This window comes from Lolium perenne, chromosome 6 (genome assembly GCF_019359855.2).
Source record: "Lolium perenne isolate Kyuss_39 chromosome 6, Kyuss_2.0, whole genome shotgun sequence".
Taxonomy (NCBI): Eukaryota; Viridiplantae; Streptophyta; class Magnoliopsida; order Poales; family Poaceae; genus Lolium; species Lolium perenne.
Window position 1 is genome coordinate 231,068,833 of NC_067249.2, and position 20,228 is coordinate 231,089,060.

At 43.6% G+C, this 20,228-nt stretch overlaps 1 protein-coding gene and 1 long non-coding RNA gene across 8 annotated transcripts; one reads left to right on the plus strand and one right to left on the minus strand.

Moving 5' to 3' along the window:
* Nucleotides 1-684: 684 nt before the first annotated feature.
* LOC127305968 (uncharacterized) lies at nucleotides 685-4,195 on the minus strand. 5 transcript variants are annotated; one of them, XR_007854265.2, is made up of 7 exons: nucleotides 3,705-4,195; nucleotides 3,483-3,632; nucleotides 3,150-3,264; nucleotides 2,525-2,727; nucleotides 1,452-1,949; nucleotides 989-1,344; nucleotides 685-892 (listed from the first exon to the last, which is right to left on the minus strand). It is a non-coding gene; the product is annotated as an uncharacterized lncRNA (long non-coding RNA). The 5 variants fall into 5 exon arrangements; XR_007854266.2 differs by lacking the exon at nucleotides 685-892 and having other exon boundaries at nucleotides 962-1,344; nucleotides 2,529-2,727; XR_007854263.2 differs by lacking the exon at nucleotides 685-892 and having other exon boundaries at nucleotides 962-1,344.
* A 4,421-nt stretch (nucleotides 4,196-8,616) lies between these two features.
* LOC127305966 (uncharacterized) lies at nucleotides 8,617-17,325 on the plus strand. 3 transcript variants are annotated; one of them, XM_071822908.1, is made up of 12 exons: nucleotides 8,617-9,113; nucleotides 9,885-9,936; nucleotides 10,635-10,897; nucleotides 11,279-11,388; nucleotides 11,599-11,695; nucleotides 11,793-11,857; nucleotides 12,015-12,080; nucleotides 12,390-12,471; nucleotides 12,716-13,068; nucleotides 15,427-15,554; nucleotides 15,671-15,782; nucleotides 16,783-17,325. In XM_071822908.1, the coding sequence occupies exons 3-8, from the start codon at nucleotides 10,864-10,866 to the stop codon at nucleotides 12,435-12,437; spliced, it is 420 nt and encodes a 139-aa protein (XP_071679009.1). In that variant the 5' UTR covers nucleotides 8,617-9,113; nucleotides 9,885-9,936; nucleotides 10,635-10,863; the 3' UTR covers nucleotides 12,438-12,471; nucleotides 12,716-13,068; nucleotides 15,427-15,554; nucleotides 15,671-15,782; nucleotides 16,783-17,325. The 3 variants fall into 3 exon arrangements, with proteins under 3 accessions (XP_071679009.1, XP_071679010.1, XP_071679008.1); XM_071822909.1 differs by lacking the exon at nucleotides 9,885-9,936 and having other exon boundaries at nucleotides 12,716-13,137; XM_071822907.1 differs by lacking the exon at nucleotides 9,885-9,936.
* The last annotated feature ends 2,903 nt before the right edge of the window (nucleotides 17,326-20,228 follow it).

A 20,228-nucleotide genomic window follows, 5' to 3' on the forward strand; every position in this document is an offset into this window, starting at 1 on the left:
GCGACCGGTCCAAAACTCTGGCGGTGAGCGGCAGCCAGACCAAAGTTCCGTCGAGTAAACCGTGGGCGGCGATGCTCCCTGGCTACAAAATGTGCAAAGGCAAAAGCCAAATACGGCAGTGAAGCCATCTCTTTTTCTCACCATTTCTCTGTTCTCTCCGGTGGCCTATTCGCTTTTGGCAGAACAAGTGTTGATAACGTGAAGAGAGACAAAGATAGAATGGCAAATGGATACTTTCATTGATAGGGACCTGGGGTATTTATAGTACCCCAACAGTCGTGAGTACATAGTCGGTTTACATGCATCCCTTGGGATGGTTGCGTTTAGACAACGCTAGGCAATTGCAATGGACAAATGTTAACTGCAAGCGGTTATCCTAATGGAAATATTAACTGCTACATTAGCCTACATCTGACGCTAACTTCTAGCCACAATATTTCCTAACACATGCATCGAGTCGCAATCATTCTTCGCCCAAGTACATAGCAGCAACACAAGAAGCTGAAATGAAAAGCAAAAGCTAGCACAACAAGCGCTGCAAAGATCGATGGCACGCTTGACACCAATCGTTGCGGCTGCCACTAGTTGTTTGAACACCCTCAATCGTCTTCTCTTGAGCATCTGAGGCCAATGCCGCCGCCGTATCATCTGGATTGCGGAAAAAAAAAACTGTACATCGGTATGCGTGGCACACCACACGGATCTGACGACCTATCAAACGCTATTTAACATTTAAGAGGACTGCAAAACGTTCACTAGATGGAGTAATTTGGATGAAAACCCGTTAAACCGTGTAACTAGTGTCAAAAATAACAAATTAGGAGGTAAAAACTGGAATTCACTCATCGTTTTCTAACCGGCCTCTTCCTCTTCTGACCGCCCCAGTGTGACGCTGCAAAACAAATCCATTTCAGCCATCCCTTTATTATCTATTTATCAAAAACAATACTACTAGAGGATGTCAAACTGACACTGCTACTTCAATCACCTTCAGATTTTCGAATTTCTGGCTCATCAAACACCAAATTCGATCTGTCAAATCATCTACAAACACATTTCAGCCTCACAACTACAGGCCCGCACTACCGACCCATGCATCGCGACACCAAACATCACTACACAACCATCAACCATTACAACAAGCAATGAAGCAAACAACCTGTACGTGGTCCTTTCCACCACCCAAACATTACAACAATCCATCCTCCCAAGCACAAACACACACACAGGCCGCCACGGCCACAATGCCATGCCAGACGGACGGACACAAGCAAGTAGCAACGTCCTCCTAGGCAACATGACACTCCCCAACCATCCAGCGCCAAGAACGACCCAAGAACGAACCTGCTGTCATGCCAACATCAACCACTAGTCAAACATGAACCACAATCTTCTTCTTTCCTACTTATATTAGTATACTACATTCAATCACAGAGGAACCAGAGTCTTACCTAAACACATGCATGGAGAAGACTGTCGTCACCGCTGCAGTCCGGTCCACATCAAACAAGAACACACCATGCTCAATAAAGCAAAGTCCTAAGCAGCACACAACATGGGCACAATCGCACCTTTCAGTGCCATTTCCAAACCCTACAAACAAATCTTCTTATTAGATTGATAGCAAGTGAGGAAACGAAACCTCTAGGCCAGCAATGGACATGTTTTTAATTTTTACAGGCCAATGCAGTGCTTTTCAGAAGAGAAAACAAAAACAACACAGACTAAACCCTCCTCGCTAACTCAAACAAACGGAAATCCTCATGGGTTAGTCCTACAACAACTGCTGCAGAAGCAGATTTGGACTCAAATACACAACGGTTACGCTCTTTCCACAGGACTTGTGGAGATCACAAGCCTAAAGAAAACACAAGAGGGGGAACCACAAACTTCCCTACACACATGGAGTCAATGGTGAATGCCGCTGCTGTCTTCCAGTCCTCGTTATCCTTAAACAAGAACAAAGCAGGGTCAGCAAAAATATACAAATAAAGATATTTAAAAAAATACTCCATAATAACAGCACTCTAAGTTCGAACTCACTATACTGAGCACTTGAACATGCACAATTCAAATGTTTGCAACAAGGATACGGTGAAGCAAAAAACAAGCAGCAGCTATACAATATTCTACAAGCTGGCCATTTACAACAGAAAACACACTCTCTACAATCATTCATTTCCTGGCAAGAAAAACACTTGGACAATAGAAAATAATGGGCACAGTACAAACTACTTGCAATGTTCAAGAATATTTCAACCAATGTGACAAAGAGCACAATCTGCAAGACATAAATGTATATATATAGCAGAAAACTCTAAACCTCACCCACAGCATATCTCCATACCATCAGAAGCAAATTATAAGCAAAAACAAACCTAGCTAGTTTTACGTAGCTTTAGATAGGCCAGTACAAAGTCAAAATATATTCCAATACAATTTACCTACAGGCATCACTAGATTAAGCAAAGATACAGCACTAAAGGCAAATATGCCATGACAATAGGCTCAACAAGATCGATACCAACATGACAGCGAGATCAACCAATGACCAAGTCATATCACCACCACTAAAGTGTTAAGGGGGAGCTCATCAGCTCGCATGCCAGAGCCCAGCACAGCCATGGCTAGGCCTAAATCTCACATAAACAATCGAGACGAAGAACAGACCACCGCTGTAGGAGGTTAGTTGTCGAAGCCAAAGGAGTGGCGTCGGAGAGCCAAACCCTGCATGCAGCAATAGTATTCTTTCAGTACATACAAGGAATCAAGCCACCAATCATAAGAAGAGTCAGGACATAGAAGGAATCAAGCCACCCATCATAAGGAAGTGAACTCAAACCAGGTTACTCAAGGTCTCGTCAAATGAGAAATAGACACAACTACTTCTTCAGACTTTCTAACAAATAGTGACTATGAAAGAAACTACCATGCATCAGCAAAATAAGAAGCATAGGACCACTTAAGGTACTACTAGTATATTGGCTTCATCAAAGGAGATATTGGCTTCATCATTACTGTCCAACCAATCTGAACCAACTCATGCATTTAATCTGAACAAATTCATGCATTAAATCTAGAACAATAGATGGAAACTCTGTACACTAGTAGAACAATCGTAATCAGCACAATAGTCAATTCGCAGCCACCTGAGCATGTCCCCGGTGCACTTCTGCATGTCAGCGATGGCCTTCACCACCGCGCCTCCAACAGCACCTCACGGTACCCCGGCTTCACGCCGTTCATCTCCTCTATGCTTTGAACCTGAAAAATAAGCAAGGTTTTCAGTACTGCATATGCATCGCAAACAGCAAATGATCAACATAATTGAGCACATATGGAGTTCATATGCATCTGCTACCTATGCACACAACTATTTTTCGTTGACTGAAAGGAGCTGGCATCCATAGATGCAACAATCCTATACTGCCTACTCATTCAAATTCAACATCGAAAGAGATTTATATATTTTGCAAAATTACATGGACGAGGAGAAGAGGTGCTCAGCAGCAACAGCAGCGGAAGGTCGCCGGCAGCAGCAGGTTGGAGAGGTGGCCAGCGGCAGGTGCCGGGGGACGTGGACGCCGGCAGCAGCTCGGGTAAGTGGCTGCAGACCAGTAGACCTCGACACACTACAGAACAGCACCGGCTTGAGCAAGTGCAGGGATGGAAGACGCATAGGAGGGGGAGGAGGAAGGACTGACCTAGGTCGTGGGGAAGCAGCGAGCAAACTTGCCGAGCTCTACGGCGTCTTCCTGGTGGCTCCTAGTTCCACAGCTTGGCGCTGACGCGGCAGGAGCCGACCCGGCGGAACCGCGACGGCCGCTCCGCCGATTCCGCCGTCGCCGTCGCCCCCAGCTCCGATGCGCGCGAGCAGATGGATGGTGGCGGACGCAGTCGCCGGATCCAGAATTCCATACGACGTACGGCGAAGAGCAGCGGTCGCCGGGGACGGGGGCAGCCTCACCGGCCCGCCTTGCAGCGATTTTGGCCGTCGGCAGCCGCGGGGAAAAGGTGCGCGTTTGGACGCGCTCTGCCTTCGTCGTCCAGGGCCGAACCTCCGCGGCCAAGGGGAGAGGTCGGCCGCGGGGAGGAAGGGAGAAGGAAGGAGGCGGAGGCGGCGCCGGCGAGCGGGGTTGGGTAGGGAGAAGGCGTTGGTTCGCTCTGGGAGTTGGGCTCACGCCTGTCGCCTGTTGGACCAAAATTTGGTCTCGTGCCTGTTCGGATCTCCATCTTATCAATTCAATTTTTTTTTTTTTGTGAATTCTTATCCATTCAATTAATTCGTTCTGCCTACCGATGATTTTTTGTTGTTTCCCGCTCAGCCCAAAATGAGCACTTCTTCCCCGCCGAAAATCAAATAAGTAGGGCCTACTCCGACTTTTCATGCGATTTTGACGATGTCTTGCTATGTGGGACCTATGCATGTGAATGGATAGTACTCGAGTACTAGCTAGCTCCACATATGTTATGCGGTGTCATGAACTTGCACCTATATGTCACACGATGTCACACTTATCAAGTAGGGTATAACTTTCAAGACATCGTTTTCAGGAAAGGGCCCGATAAAAAAAATCAATCGATACAATGCAAACCGGGGATAACACATGTACGCGTGGAAAATCTCAACGAGAGTAATCATGGCATGCCAATGGTAGAGGACCTACGGAGCCGAGACTATGCAACTTGTGTCACCGTGATGTCCATGTCGTCCGCCGAAAGGCAATGCTAAGATCTAGGAGCTCCGCCGAGGATCTCACAACACTAAAGACTTACCAAGGGAGGGTCAGTAGTGAATAAATGATTGGTGGTTGGGGGAGGAGGGAGATTATGTGAGGTGATGGGAAGCCACATCGACAATGGAGACTTCTAGAAGAGATATAACATATGGGTGGAAGATTAAGTAGGAGAGACATACATCGAATATGGTAAATTTTGTGGACATGGAGAGTGATGCATGACAGCGAGGCACATCGGTGGTGACTAGGAGGAAGTACATGACATTAAAATATTACTATGACGGTCTATGCACATGAAATAATAAAGACTGGCATGGTACACAACAGGTTTCTCATTGTTAGAGTAAATCATATCAAATGAAAATGACATAAAACAATACATATTATATACTTTTTCATACTGCAATAACAAATTAAATATAATATGCATTAATAATAAGAACATATTGTGTGTGTGACCCTCTTTACACCAACCTTACATGCCACATATGAGGATCCGATGCCAAAGGTGAGCCTCCTCGTGCGATTTCAAACGCCTCTTTGTCTGGTAGGCCCCGTGCCATCCACCTCGTAGATTTTCCTAAAAAGTGGTGATTTGATGTCACTTTACTCCTTTTATGTTTTAGTAGGTCATAAGGACAATAATGTACCAAAAAATAGGCCAAGTTCTTATAAGAGTTGAGTCGATGGCCTCAAAATGGTAGCTTTGCACTATAAATTTTGAATCTTTTGCGTGTAGTCTGTTTGGTGAAGCGACTTCTACTTCAAAGGTGTGTAATGGGTTCTTCCTATTTAAACTACCCTTATATACCCATATTAGGACACATGCCCAAGGGGAACCATTTTTTACCCTTCCTCATGTGATATCATGTGTCCCTTGTCTAGCGGGCACAGCAACATCTACCCTGAACTTTCCATTGAAAGTGTTAATTCCATGAGATTTCACCCTTTTTATGTGATAGTAGGTCATATAAATTTGAACAACTTAAAAAGAAACCAAGTTTTTACAAAAGTAGGGGTCGGTGGCCTCGATGTGAGAATTTTACACTATAAGTCTAGAATATTTCTCCGCATCAATCCTTTTTGTGAAAGGAGTGCCTCTTCAAAGTTATGTATTGGCTTTTCATATTTAACACATCCCATATATACCATATTAGGACAACATGCACAAGGGGAACAATTTTCAACCTTTCCTCGTGCAATTTGATGCGTCCCTCTATCCGTCGGGCCCCACGGTGCTACCTCTAGTTTTTCATCGGAAGTGGTGATGCTATGTGACTTTACACTCTGTTCATGCAGGTACACAAACATGAATAGTTCCAAAATGGACCAAGTTGTTACAAGAGTTGAGTAGGCGGCCTCGAAGTGTGAGTTTTGCACTATAATCCCGGAGCGGGTGACTTCGGCCACGATGCGAAGTAGAGGAGTGAGGTTGTGTCAATGTGACGTTTTCCGAGTGGAGGATGGCGGCGGCAAGGGCATAATTTAGCTTGTCAATTGATAGAGACATGTGGCTGATCAATTACTTTTCCAATGGTCGAAGTCGCGACACTTACATGAGCATTTCTCTATTGTTATTTTGATTCCACACATGCTTCCTGGTCATGTTGAAAGAAATTTTTTCTATAGGCAACTATCGATCTGCCATACTAGCTACTACTAGTTGCAAGCAAAATTGTTTACCATAGTATATCAAGCTAGCTTTCCTTTTTCACACATAAAATCTGTTGACGGTTGGATGGTGTCCGATGGAAGAATCGAGCACCGGCCATACAAACAGCTCCATCGAGTGCCCATGGGTGTCTCCACGTCGCCAGGTACAAAGGAAAACAAGGGCATGGGTTTTGAAGTTGAGTGAACACATGAGTTTCATGAGATTTCTCCGCTCCTCCACCATCCATGCATGTGAGTTTGTGACACTTGGAGCAATCTACCATCGTGTGGGATCCTGGCTAGGTTAAATATGAAGGATTCTTGGCTAAGTTGATAAAGTCCATTGATTTTTCGAAGCCCATCGATTGTTGCGCTGGTAATCCTGCGTTTCCATCCTTGGTGGAGGTGGCGATGAGTACCGTACCCTAGGGTGGATGGCTGCATGGGTTAGCTTGGCTCCTAGTAGAGTGAGATGAGTTTCTTGGGAGCGGTGATTGTCATTGGAGGCGAAGGATACGACAACTAGCACGTCCTCTCTCATGATCGGTGTCGCCGCCTCGCCCTCCTCCTTGTGGCATGTCATGTAGTGCTTTGAGGAGGACGTGGTGGTGATGATGGGCTATGCAGCTGGGTGGTGCAGTTGACGAGGACCATGTCGAGGTGCGTGGTGTCTTCCCTTAACGGCGGCTCGAAGCCGAAGGAGCACGACCACTGTCGCAGCAACAAAGTAGGGTGTAAGTACATGAAGCATCGTTAGCAACTATCGGAAGGTTTTGGTTACACCGGTGGGAAAGGCGGCGATGGGGCTCTTAGACCCCAACGGTCCTGGCGCATGAGCAACTTGATGCCATTTTTTAAAAGCTATATCCCTTGGTGAAGAAATCAGCGGAACGATCGGGACTCAAGCTAGGTGAAGAAAAAATTCAACTTAGAGAAAAACTATTACAATTGCAAAAAAAGAAGGAGAAAAGTTATATTCCCATATCTAGAGACTAGTGTTTCAATTGATTGCTAGGTAGAGAGAAGCTGCACGGCTCCCATGGCTAGATCCTCCCTCTATCCCAAAATGCCTATAATATTTAGATAAAGTAAAACTTTTTAAAGTTTGACCAACTATATAGAGAAAGATGTTGAGATTTTTCTGTACATAGTTGCTCAAACTTTATAAAACCATCATGAAATATATTTTCATATTATGTGCATTTTAAATTTTTAGATGTTGAGATTTTTCTGTACATAGTTGCTCAAACTTTATAAAGTTTGAATTTGATCGAAAACTATAGGAATCTAATTTGGGAAGGAGGGAGTATTAGACTAGTCACAATGGGAAGTATCATATGGTAGTATCATGCATATGATACTAGCGTATGATATTATCTCCACAATGCATAGTATCATGTACTAGTATCATAAGCTTACAATATTTATTGATTTGTAGAATCTCAATACAAACATGTGTACAAGATTTGTTTGAAATTAATTTTTCTAGTTCTACGTGCTATGATATAGTATCTACCTATGATACTACTATCATCTCTTTCATCATTAATTGATGCGACACATCCAGCATTTTGCATGCATGCGGTGCATGATACTAGCTATGATACTCCCATTGTGGGTAGTCTTATGGATAGGATGTGCTTCAAACCAATTCCAACTTCTCCTGTGATCTTCTTAACTATGTGGAGATAATTAATGCCCGCTTTATGTAGTCTTGGGACTGTGATTTCTACTATTTCATTTCCAGCAGGTCTCTCCCATCAATTCATGTCCAACCAATAATATCAGAGCTTCATTCATGGAAACGTGATTCCCGAAAACACAGGTTAGCTAGTACTTTTTTTCTCTCTCGAAATTAGACTCCCTATCTCAAAAAAAAAAAGAGAAAAAAGAAATCAGACTCACTAAACCAAAGCACGCTACTTTTCTCTTCCTAAATGTTGTACAACTGCCAAGAAAGAAGGGGAAAAGTTATACTCCCATGTCTAGAGACTAGCGTTTCAATTAATTGCACTACTAGGTGTAATAAACATTCTCTTCTGATCTTCATAGCTATGCGGAGAAAATTAATGCCAAATTTATGTGGTGTTGGGACTATAATTTTCGCTCCCGTCGATTCATGTTCGGCCAATGAAACCAAAACTCGTTGGAAACCCAACCCACGAAAACACAGCCAGCCTAGCTATACTTTCCTCTCCCAAAGAAAAACAAAAGTGGAAAAAGAAATCAGACTCCCGAAACCAACGATTCCCTTTCTTCCCGAGCCGCCGCCTCTGCGCCTCCGCTCGCAGCTCCTGGCCGGCGCCGGAATCCCCAGCCTCGCGGCCCACCATCACACCAGCTCAGGCTCCTCACCCCCACGGATGATGATCCCCTCCCCGACGACCCAACCCCACGCCGGATTTTCGCTAACCCTAGCAGCGTCAACCTCGCGGGGTTCGGCCCTTCCGTCGATTAGCTAACAAGCGCGTCGAGGGCCGCATCTGGCTTTCAAGGTCGCCGGCGTCTTCGCAGGGATGCACGACGGCAGGGAGGCCGTGGTCGCGGCCGTCCGTCCGCGACCTGTACCAACCGCCGATCAGGTGCACCTCGCCTGGTAGGGAGGCTGTGGTCGCGGGCATGACCGCCGGTTCTCAATGCTGGGATGGGGTCGTCCACGACCTGCAGAGCTCGCTCCCAGTCCTTACCGCCGCGCTTCAGGAGGGGCTCTTCCATACCAAGGTCGATTCTTTCCCCTTTTCTGGCGCTCCAACCAATTCCGTGCTTGCTATCCGATTACGCAATGACAAGACATCTCAGAGCGAGCCTCCTGTAGGAAGGGGGCTTCACGCACCGTCATGGGTGATGTTTTCGGCCTCGGCTACATCACCCTATGGTGATGTTGTATTTTGATCGAATTTTGTTTAGTTGATGTGGTCTGATTCTGATGATAGCTTGAATAAGAACACGACATTTGATCTTATACAAGTAGGTACTCGTGCTTCAGTGAATGCTAGTTGGTTATACTCGAACCAACACTTGAACATAAGGTTGCTCCAGTAGGTAAATTTGTGAATCAGTTGCTTAGTAGACCGGTTATAGAGGTACGTGCGAGGGGCTCTTGGCTATGCTAAATTGCTTTTGTTTTGGGGGGAGCTTGGCAACACAAGTAGCATCTTCAATAAACTGGCTAGGTATAAATTTTGAACGGGAAAACACATTTTACCCTAGATTGTTGTACTTGCAAACGTTTTGGTTGAAAGAACTCTCTTGTTTATTTGCTATGGAAAATAGAAACAAAACAACAGGCTATTTTCGTGTCTTGTTCTATTCTCATCAACATTAATTTTGTTTTTTGGCCCCCCTCTATCTGGTTATCCAATCGTCTTTCATCCATGCCTTCCCCTCTTAACTATTAATATAATTCTTTTTTGGGGTCCCACTATACTGCCTTCTATGTAGTTGGCTTAAGAGTTTAAGTTCTTGCACTTATTGAATTCTTTCTATTTGCAGACTAAAATTTGGACTTGGACAAATTGGAACCAATTTATGAATAAAGGAAGAGGTAGTAGTACGCATGCTTAGTTGTTATGATTTGATTCTGATGATAGGAGGTTGAAGACACGATAGGAAGGATAACAAAAGAAATATTACTACATTTGATCTTTTGCTTTGACTTCCTGTCAATGCAATGTTTGATAAGGGTAGGACTGTGCTGACAAAATTTAATCTTTGTTTGTAGCTGTACACTGAGATTACTGTGCATTGCCATGCGACTAGTTGGTCGCTTGTCTTGTGAGATGAGAGATTTAACGGGAAGAGGTGTGCAGCTTGCCGGTGGGTGGTGACCACAGCGGTGCTTTTGCCGTTTCTGATACTGAAAGGCGTCGTTTAGTCATATATATTCCACCTAGATCTCACTGCCTTCTAGAATAAAATAGGTACTCGTTCCACTCGAAGAAAATAATAATAATAATACTAAGGCGTTCCTCTTGTTTGAGCTGTCGAACCCCCCTGTACAGAATAGAGCACACGTATTATATACCATGCGGATGGAAATTAGGCCGAAATTTGAAGATAAACAAGGCAGCGTGCTGCCCTTGTTCAGAAAGAAATATACCTATTAATTACCGCGGAGTAATGCAGTTTTCCTGTTTCACTTTTTCTAATGTATGTTGTTGTCTTCTTCGTGTTTTGATTGTTGCTCCTGAATGAAAATCGTGATTTTCCTTAACCATGTGCGTACGTGTGCTTTTATTGCAGGTGGATGTTAGTAAGTTTCAGGAGAGGTGCTGGTTGAGCTATGCTAATAGTTTCACCCTCATGCTAAGGGACCTGGAGAAGCCGAGCAACGCTTCTCTTTTTTAAGAGATCTACATGAGTGATCCAGCGTATAAGAATCGTGCAGATATTTGAGAGCCAGCCTTTGTTGCACAACAATTCCGTGTCTCTCTTCCAGTACGTGAAGGCTCTTGCCAGTCTAACATGCTGGATGAGTTCCCCTGCTCAAAACGTTGAAGAAAGAGGTGTGTAGTGCTTTCTACTACTACTTTCATCATGAAATTTCAGAACTGGAGCACTATTTTCATCTAGCTTGTAACTGCAATGAGCTAATTATTTTTGTTTGTGAAATGTTGAAGAAACGGCTATGTTTGTAACCTCAAATATCAAATTTTTGGAAGCTTTTCATGTTCAGAAACGGCTATGTTTGTATATGAAGAACACTTGATAACCTCAATTGTTAAACATGTTCATAACGAGCTATGTTTTTCATCTAACTATCTAATGTAGTAAAACTATGTAAGTCGACTATATGCCATGTTCAGGAGCATGTTTTCTGTACTCTATTTCTGTTGTATTGTCTCCTACAAGCTAAACTGATAGTTTCTTATATTGTTTTTGTGCAGACCAATGTCTATTCATGATTTGGTCCGGCGAGACCTGGTCCAGCTCTGGTCGTGCAGACGAGGAAGATGATATGGACGTCGTGGAGCCTGACCACCCTGACATGCAGAAGGTACCTCGCCTGCTCCCAACCACCACTCCAAGATATTTTTCCCCAATTCTGTGGTTCTGTGGTTCTCTATTCTACAGCTTTTCATGATAGCCCAATCGTGAAGTATCCTGCTTGTATCTAGCGTGAAATTGTTCTTTGACCTAGTCCTTACGTTCTTCAGATCCAAGTAAAACTAAATTGCTCGAAAAATGTGGTTGTTTTCTTTCGTAGAGGTTAGATCCTCCAGTTGAGGAGCTGACCGAGGAGATCCCCGGCGCGTCCCAGGAAGTGAAGGGCATGGCCCTGGAAACCCTATCTCTCTCTCAAGGTAATCTTGTTTCCCTTTGCACAATCTAGCTAGTTTGGACGAGCTCCATTTTGTTATCTAATCTACTTGGTGTTGTTTGGCTTGAAACCATCGGAAGTCGTTGAGCATCTCACCATGGTGATCCCGCTGGACTTCAGCAACCATGTATGCATGGTACTAGAGGTACGATGCGTAGGCGACTTACACCGCAAATGTGTTCCTTAGTCTGCTGTCTTTTGTTGGATTATAGTCAAGGAATCGTGGATGTTTTGCTACTACCCATGTGGCTAGCGGCAGCTAACTAAGTTGATATTAAAATCCATGTGTTTTTTTTTTGCAGCAATTGTGTTGTTTAAATGTAAAACCTGCTGCCGCCATCTGTGATGATGCCTATGTCGATCGAAAGGTGATGCCTTCGGTTTCCTATTACCACCTATTTTTCTTTCTTGCACAAGTTAAAATCAGCTTCTACTTGTTGTTTACACTTATAGTAATGTGCCTATGTATTCGGTATTATGTTAAAAAAAAGAGAGTCGTGCACAAGTGTGATATGCCGATGCAGCTCGCCTAATCTACCAAGTCATTATGTTAAATAAAATAGAGTCGCCAAGTAGCTTGCCCATCCTGTTCGCAATTATTCGCCGACCTATCCCTTGTGATTTTTGTATCAGAGTGCAACTAAATGCTCAAAAAATGTGGCATTTATCCATGACAGACGGGAGATCCTCTTGCGGTCAAGGAAGTGATGCATCCCAGCAAGTAAAGGGTGTGTCCATGGAAGCCATGTCTCTCTCTAGGTGATCAATCTTGTCCTTGATAATATTTCTCACATGTTCACACAAGTATTTATTCAAGTGAGTATGACTCCATTTGTGTATAATCTGTCAATCCCAATTGCTATTTCTGCTATGTTTGATGCCAAACATCTTGCAGCATTCCTTATAGATTCGTAAATCTTTGTAATTAAAGTACTCCGGATAACATACTCCTACTACTATCTCATTTATTGAACATTTGTTGGAACTTTTTCTTATTTTTCAGGGGACAACATCGGAGCTCTGGTACATGTATATGAGGCTCTTCTTGGTCACTCGACTCGACAAAGGCGACGAGGGCGACAAGGACTGAGTTGCAATGCGTCTTGCATTCCTTTTACAACTTCTCCACTGCTTGCCACTGAGCACCGGGAGCAAGATGGCGGCGGTGCCAGGGAGCATGGGATCGACTGAGCGTCGGCAGCAGCTGGATGGCAGGAGCTGTCTGAGATGGTGAGGACAGAAGCACGGAGACAGTACAAGGTGTCCCTCTGGTCATCGCCTTCTGTGATGACGCTGGCGGGCCATTCGATGCGTCTCCTTCCTCACCTCAGTGGCATGCTTTGCTTCAGCTTGCAGGTTATGACCTTCCCTCTCATTTTCTCACTGGTTTGATTTGGTCAGCACATCTACAGTACACATGATTTTGTAAGTGCTTCTCACAGGTGAATATCTTTGTTCATGCCTAGACTTGGATTCTATTATTAGGGCTGCATAGCATATGCTTTTTGCGATGCCTGTGGTTTTCCTAGACATGTGTATATGGTATAAATTTCATAAAGTTGGTTGCTTTGATTTATTAAAATATTTGGAATTGACCTGGTTGTTTGCTTGTGTGTGCACGCTCTTAGTTTTGTATCACTTTGGTGGTATGAATCACTGCCATTGAAATTCTTTTATGAGGAGGCAAATCAGGCAACAAAATGGGTAAATATAAATATGAGATCTCGTTAGAAGTTGAGTTTTCCTGTAACACGACCATTTTTTCCATGTGTGTTTGTCCAAGAGACAAGATTAATGTAATTTGGGAGATACTAGGTGCACATCAAAGTTTGATTAAAATATTGTAGAGGATCATCTGGGTGATCAATCAGGAAGCAATTTGTGTTGCCTCCCCTTTTACCATGATGCATTAGGCACATTACTTAGGAAGTACTGGGGTAGCTTCTAGTACTAGTACATTTAGCTCAATCTGTTGGTAATGCAGGACTAGAAAATGTTATTTGTGTTTGCTTTGCACCTGAAGACTGCTTTGCTGCTTTATCCTCAACATGGTTATGAACTGTTGATAAAACCGTGTGACTTTTTATGCTGAGACTTGGTATCTCGTTGTGTTAGTGAGATCCATACCAATATATTTTTGCAAAGCACCTACTGGATCAGAGCTTGGTTTGGAGTGGATCATTTCCACTAGTACAACAGCCACTGGTAGATGTTTTGAGTCCTGATTTAGCTTTGCACCTAATGGATATAGTAGTAAGGTTTAGGCGATTAGTGATTTTTCTGCAATGCTGAGGAATCAAGCTCTAGCAGCGTGTTTGGCAACTATGGAGAATGGGAGTGGGAGTTTGGAGCGGGGAATTTGCTTGGGGACTAGCTTAGGGAATTAGACTATTAATCCCAATCCCACGTTTGGTGACTCCTGGGAATTATGGATAGGAATTAGAGGTTCGTGGCTTTAGATGTTGCGTCCTCTCTGTCGTTGGCAAATATCTCTGCCTTGCCAGGAGCAACCGATGGCTAGCTAGCCAGTCGAAACGAGAAGCTTACATTTTTGGTAGTTACCTCGCTACGTAGTACCCAATACAGCTTTGCGACGTTGCTAGCTCTAGCCGTGAAAAGGAGTTCGACGAGTCATATCAGGTCGATGTCGGGCGAACATGCGCCCACAGTCCGACAGCACCGGCAGGAAGCGACGCTGGCCGTACACGACGGTGCTCTTGTAGCAGCCGGACTTGACGGCATGGGCGCCCACGGCAATTGACGAAGACCCCGTTGCAGCAAGAGGAGCTCTGGCATAGATGAGAAAGAGGGAGTTCTTGCGTGGCTTTCCATGACGACAAATGAAAGATGCTCGCAGAGCGTATTGAGTATTATTCAGACTCCACGGTTTGTCTTGATCGACTAGATCCAGTCATGTAGCATCAGCGCCATACACACTTGGTAGGCGTTCAAACAAATGAAACCATTTTTTCTGTCCAATTCCCTATCCCCGATCGAATTACCTGGTCACCCCAGGGAAGAAATCGAAGGGAGTTTACCTTCTTAATTCCCCTTCCCATTCTCTCCTCAACTCCCATTCCCTTCCCCCAACTCCCCCCAACCAAACACGCTGAGGTTAGCAAATTTGTGTAGATTCCTTTGCTTAACAAAGAAAATTCAAAGCCGTGAATCTTGAGTTGCTTAATGTATCTTGTATGACAACAGCTGTGTCTAGTGAAATAGAAAAGTTGCCTTCTCTACTTATGAACTAAAGTTTCTGTTTCCACTTGCTCACCTATTTTATTATCCTCGTGGTGGCCTGAAGCTAAGGTTAATAATGCACTTTGGGTGCGCCACCTGGAAATCATTTTCTGTAATACACTTTCACCTTGTTAGTGCATTAATCATCTTACTATCTTTGTGCTTTAGATAGTGAAATTGTGATGATAAACAATTGTGCAAATTAGTACTATTCTCAAGGGAATTATCAACTCTGTCCTCAGATGGCTGGCATGGTAGATAAGTTGTTTTCTGGAGAATTTGTAGTTGAGCTGGCATTTCAACGGCTAGCTGTAAGAGATAGATCCAATGCCTCGAGGATTATTGAATATGTGTTAATTTTTCAGTTGTTTGTAGTTCTGGCAAGTGAAAAACTACCAGTGTTTTCCTTATCATATTTCTCCTTCCCTTTTATATATCTGCAATATAATGTTGATGTTCACTGAATGATTGTAGGTTCTGGGGAAACCACTACCTATACCACGGATGTGCATTGTCATCAGCGGATAACTTAAACCGTCACTGGTTTGTGCCAACACATTTAAAGCTGGCGCTTTTGATCAGTTGAAGCAGAACGAACCAAGGTGAGGATCCCTTTTTACGGAATGTTCTCTAGCTTCATTGACCCAGATTTACTTACGGGCTGAAAGCTTATCATAGTATAGATCTCAGTAACTAAAGTTGCGCTCTTAATTCACAGGTATATGGAGTTGGACCCAGTTAAGATTGCCATCGAGGGGCTGGAGAGGTTTAGCAAAGAAAACTATCATCTCATCACCACCATAGAGACGAGTGGACGCCATAAGAAAGAGGTATCCTTTTTTATTGCCAACACTTGTGTTTGTTGTTGACCTGTCGTCAACATAGTGAAAATCAGGAACTTATCCATATAGGCAAATTGAGTTGACATTGCGATGTTGATTTCCCAAACAATCATGTTTCCCTATAATTAAGGATTTCAGGCAGGTTTTTGTTCAAGTATTGCTGCATATCACATATATAAAGAACTTGTTTCGTGAAATAACACTTACTCAGCTGCGGTACTGAATACCTCTGTATAGGTCTGGCATATAAATCCTCTTTTCTGTCAATTTTAAGTGTCTTCGCAAGATCTTTGTAAATTAGTATGGCCCGTCGGCGACGTTGCACCTGAGTGCTACTATGTTATTCTGCGCCCCCACTAGAAAGTATGGCCCGTTGGCGGCGTATCCTGGGCCGCCGGCGCGCCACGTGCTGTTTCCGACACTATTGTCTAGCCTCGAGGTGCTGCCATTGACACATACCATGCCGTTGGGCAGATCAATGGCGAGCACCTGAACGGTGCCGTCGCTGAGGAACAGCTGTGGCAGGCTGTGCGAGTGGTTAGATGCATTGATGCTCACTCTAGCTTGCTTTGTGATTCTGTGGTGTCTAGTAGTTGAAGCATCTGTGTGCACTGGAGAAACTCTAGTGCTGAATAGTGATTTGGGGAGAAGAGGGTGCTGAATAGTGATTTGGGGAGAAGAGGGTGCTGAATAGTGTTTGGGAACTTAATCTCATTTGAAGCTCTTGGTTTCTATTGATAAGAGCATAACAACATCACAAGAGAATTGTATTACTGTGTGTGTCCATCCGGCTTAACCGGAAGTCCTAGTTTTATGAAATTTTGTTCATTTTTTCTTGTATTTTTTCTGATCATAAACATCAATTATTGAAAAATAGGTTTACGAGATCTTATGTAATTTGGCACCCGCAGTTGACTTCAATACTAGTTGAGGTGGCTCTTATGTTGCTAATGAGACTAGACCAATGCTAATTGAGTATGTTTTGTAGTTATGGGAAGGCTGTGAGGCCGGTTGTCTCCTACGCGTGAGTCTGCTAGGTGAGGCAGGCTGATTTGGCGGCAAGCAGGGAGCCGAAATTACGACGACGAGCAGGGTCAGCTGCGGAGGAGCATGAGGCAAGCTGTGGTGCATCGTGCAGAGGGGCGGTTGCGTGGGTCTCCGTCGACACACGCTGCCAGCTCGGCGGCACCACCACGAACAGCGGAAAGTGAGCTGCAGCTGCAGCCGCAAGACGCCGGCGATCATGGCAAACTTTCGGAATGCTCCAGACCATAAGCTTTTGTAATGCTTGAAATGAGAAAGTTTTAATAGTGTAGTTTCCTTTGTCTTGTATGTATTAATCTATTTTCTTAGTTCGCTCTCTCTCTAATCATACTTGTGAGTCGAGTTGAACCGATGTGAGTAGTTATGTTTGCACACATTGTGATCTGTGATCTTAATGTCCCAAAAAGAGCCATTGTCATGGAAAATTTTGAGTGCAATTTGTAGTTATACTTTTGTTCTTAAAGAGAACGCTGCAATGTTTTATTTCCGCACTTCTGGCAGACAAAAAAAAAAGGAGTAAGAAGATGGTGTAAGTAGTTGCTTCAATCGATCTAGAGTTGGAAAACAACGAATGAAAGATGATGTACTACAATTGATTGATCAAACTAGTTGGGATGATTATCTCGTACTCCCTGGTTTCAATATCTATGGTGTACGGATGGTGTTCCGGCGATGGTGTTCCGGCTAGTAGCATCTTCACCAAAATTTTCACCAGTAAAGATGGTGAACGGAATTGATCATCTTGACACATACCAATAGCTATGGTGTTCCAATCCATCAAAGGTGTTTGCTTTCAAAGGATACTGCTTTTTTCGGTGCAAGCAGGTTCGATTAATGGGATTTTGGCCGTTATTAATGCACTTCCCTTATTTAATGTGTGGGCGTCTGTTTCGTTTCACGAGACTACTGAAAAGGAGTTTCCTCGCCTATGTATGGGCAGACGTTTCGTTTCACGTGACCCAACAGAAAAACATGCATGCATTACCTTCTCGTCTTCTCGGCAGTCACAGTCACTTAATTAGCTCCTAATTATTGGGTGTTTTTTTCCTGGAATCACTCTCCCTCCACGTCACTGATCCGTGGCGCTCTCTTGCATCCGGACGGTCGATTCTCTCCATCAAGCAACCAACAACGAGGGACACACATCGAATCTCTGCTCTTTCCCGCTCATCTCTCTTCTTAGTTTCCCCCAAACAAATCATATCTGCCTGACTAGTTCTATAAGTAGAAGCTCATTGTCACATACCGCGTGCGGATTGCGCGTGTGACTATGACTTAGACTTTGACTCTTGCTCGGAGAGGAGAGAGAGAGCTCCACTCTGGCCGAAGCTTGGTTTAGAATGGCGTGCACTCTCAAGCAGGATCGTGGCAATCGGAGTGACGCTCCGGCGTGTTAGCGACTAAAGGTCAGAATGTTCTTCCCTCTAGTCTATGTTGCGATTTTTCTGGTTGGAACTGATAAGCCAAAGAAAAGTAGTGTGATACCATTTGTTTCTCTTGCTGCTTGATGTCTGTTGCTACACCGGTGATATATTAACAGGCTGAGTTGTTTGTCCTCCGACAGACTGAGACCTATTACCGGGGCATTTCCATGCACCTCATCTTCACTAGCCATCCATTTGTTATTTCGAATTATAGCCATTTAAGATTTACTAGGGAGTTCGGATCCATTGCAAAACATACACACTTCCCTTTCATTAAATTTTGAACTATGGTCATAAAAGGGTATCAGAAAATTACTTCTTTATCATCTGTATTCTTCTTTGCATTATTGGGTACCTGATGAAACGTCATAAGAGGGATTTTTTAAACTATGGTCATAAGAGGGATTTTTTTATAGAGTCTAAGAGCATCTCTAGCAGAAACGTCAAACCGCAAACCCCATAACTACGTATCCAGGGAACCCCAACGCAGTTTTGGGGTTCGACAAACGTACGCGCAGAGCAGAAATGACAAACATTGGATTGAAGCAACAGAACATTGGTGAAACGTACGCGTGTCTTGTTTCAACAAATTTCGTTGTCTGATTTGGACAATAAAATCGATATGCTTTAGATTTGTCAGGATAACCAATAAAATGGCAACTGACTGTCTTGGGGTCTAATTTTCCCATAACCGGATTAAAAATCCTTGCTTCAGCAGGACAGCCCCATACATGAAAATAATTCAGGGTTGGCTTTTTCCCAGTCCATAATTCATACGGTGTTTTGGGCACCGATTTACTGGGAACCCTGTTAAGAATATGTGCTGCTGTTTTAAGGGCTTCCATCCATAAATTCACCGGTAAAGTGGAGTGGCTTAACATACTCCGCACCATATCCATAAGTGTGCGGTTTCTCCTTTCAGCCACCCCGTTTTCTTTGAGGTTCACCCAGTGCTTTGAAATCTGGGCGGCAATGCCATTTTCCTGTAAGAATTTTGCAAATGGTCCAGGAATTTGACCATAAGTTGCATGTCTGCCGTAGTATTCACCACCACGATCAGATCTTACAACTTTAATTCTTTTATTACATTGATTTTCAACCTCAGCTTTGAAAATCTTGAACTTGTCTAATGCCTCTGATTTTTCTTTGATTTGATAAATATATCCATAACGGGAGAAATCATCAGTGAACGTTATGAATGAATTATAACCGTCCACCGATCTCACATTAAACGGACCACATATATCCGTATGAATTAATTCCAAAACTCCCGTGCTTCGGTTTGCACCTTTCTTAATTTTCTTGGCATATTTTCCTTTGATGCAGTCGATACAATGATCAACATCCGCATCCGAAAAATCAAGAGAAGGAAGAACTTGATCTTTAATGAGACGCTCAATCCTCCCCCTCGAAATATGGCCTAAACGATAGTGCCATAATTTCGAGGAAGTCTCATTATCATTTCGTTTGCGTTTGGTACCGACATTTATATTTAAGGTAGAACCCACATTATTTATATCATCACAAAGGGAAATTACATAAAGTTTGTCGTGTCGACAGGCAAGGCCAACATTATTATTGTCATACATAATTATACACTGCTTATTCCCAAAGTGACACTCATAACTATCATCATCTAAACATGAGACGGAAACTAAATTCCGTTTCATCGAGGGTACATAGAGAACATTATTTAGCTGAAGCTTAAAACCGCCATGAAGTGTAAGAGTGAAGTCTCCAAGCGCCTCGGAATAAGCTTCAACACCATTAGCAACTCTAATTGTTCTTTCCCCTCTTTTTAGGGTCTTCCTCATATTGAATCCCTGCAACGAATTTACAACATGAATTGTTGCACCTGAATCAATCCACCAAGTATTGGTGGCATAATTAACATAAAGGGATTCTTCAACAACAGTAATAGCGTCGGTACCTCTTTCTTTGAGCCATCTCTTGAAGCCAAAACAAT

Bases quoted from the DNA above. Each gene is read 5' to 3' on its own strand.
- LOC127305966 (XM_071822908.1), top strand. From the start codon at position 10,864: ATGAGTTCCCCTGCTCAAAACGTTGAAGAAAGAG. The intron at 10,898-11,278 runs GTGTGTAGTGCT...GTTTTTGTGCAG, and splicing joins TCAAAACGTTGAAGAAAGAG to ACCAATGTCTATTCATGATT. The intron at 12,081-12,389 runs GTGATGCCTTCG...TATCCATGACAG, and splicing joins ATGCCTATGTCGATCGAAAG to ACGGGAGATCCTCTTGCGGT.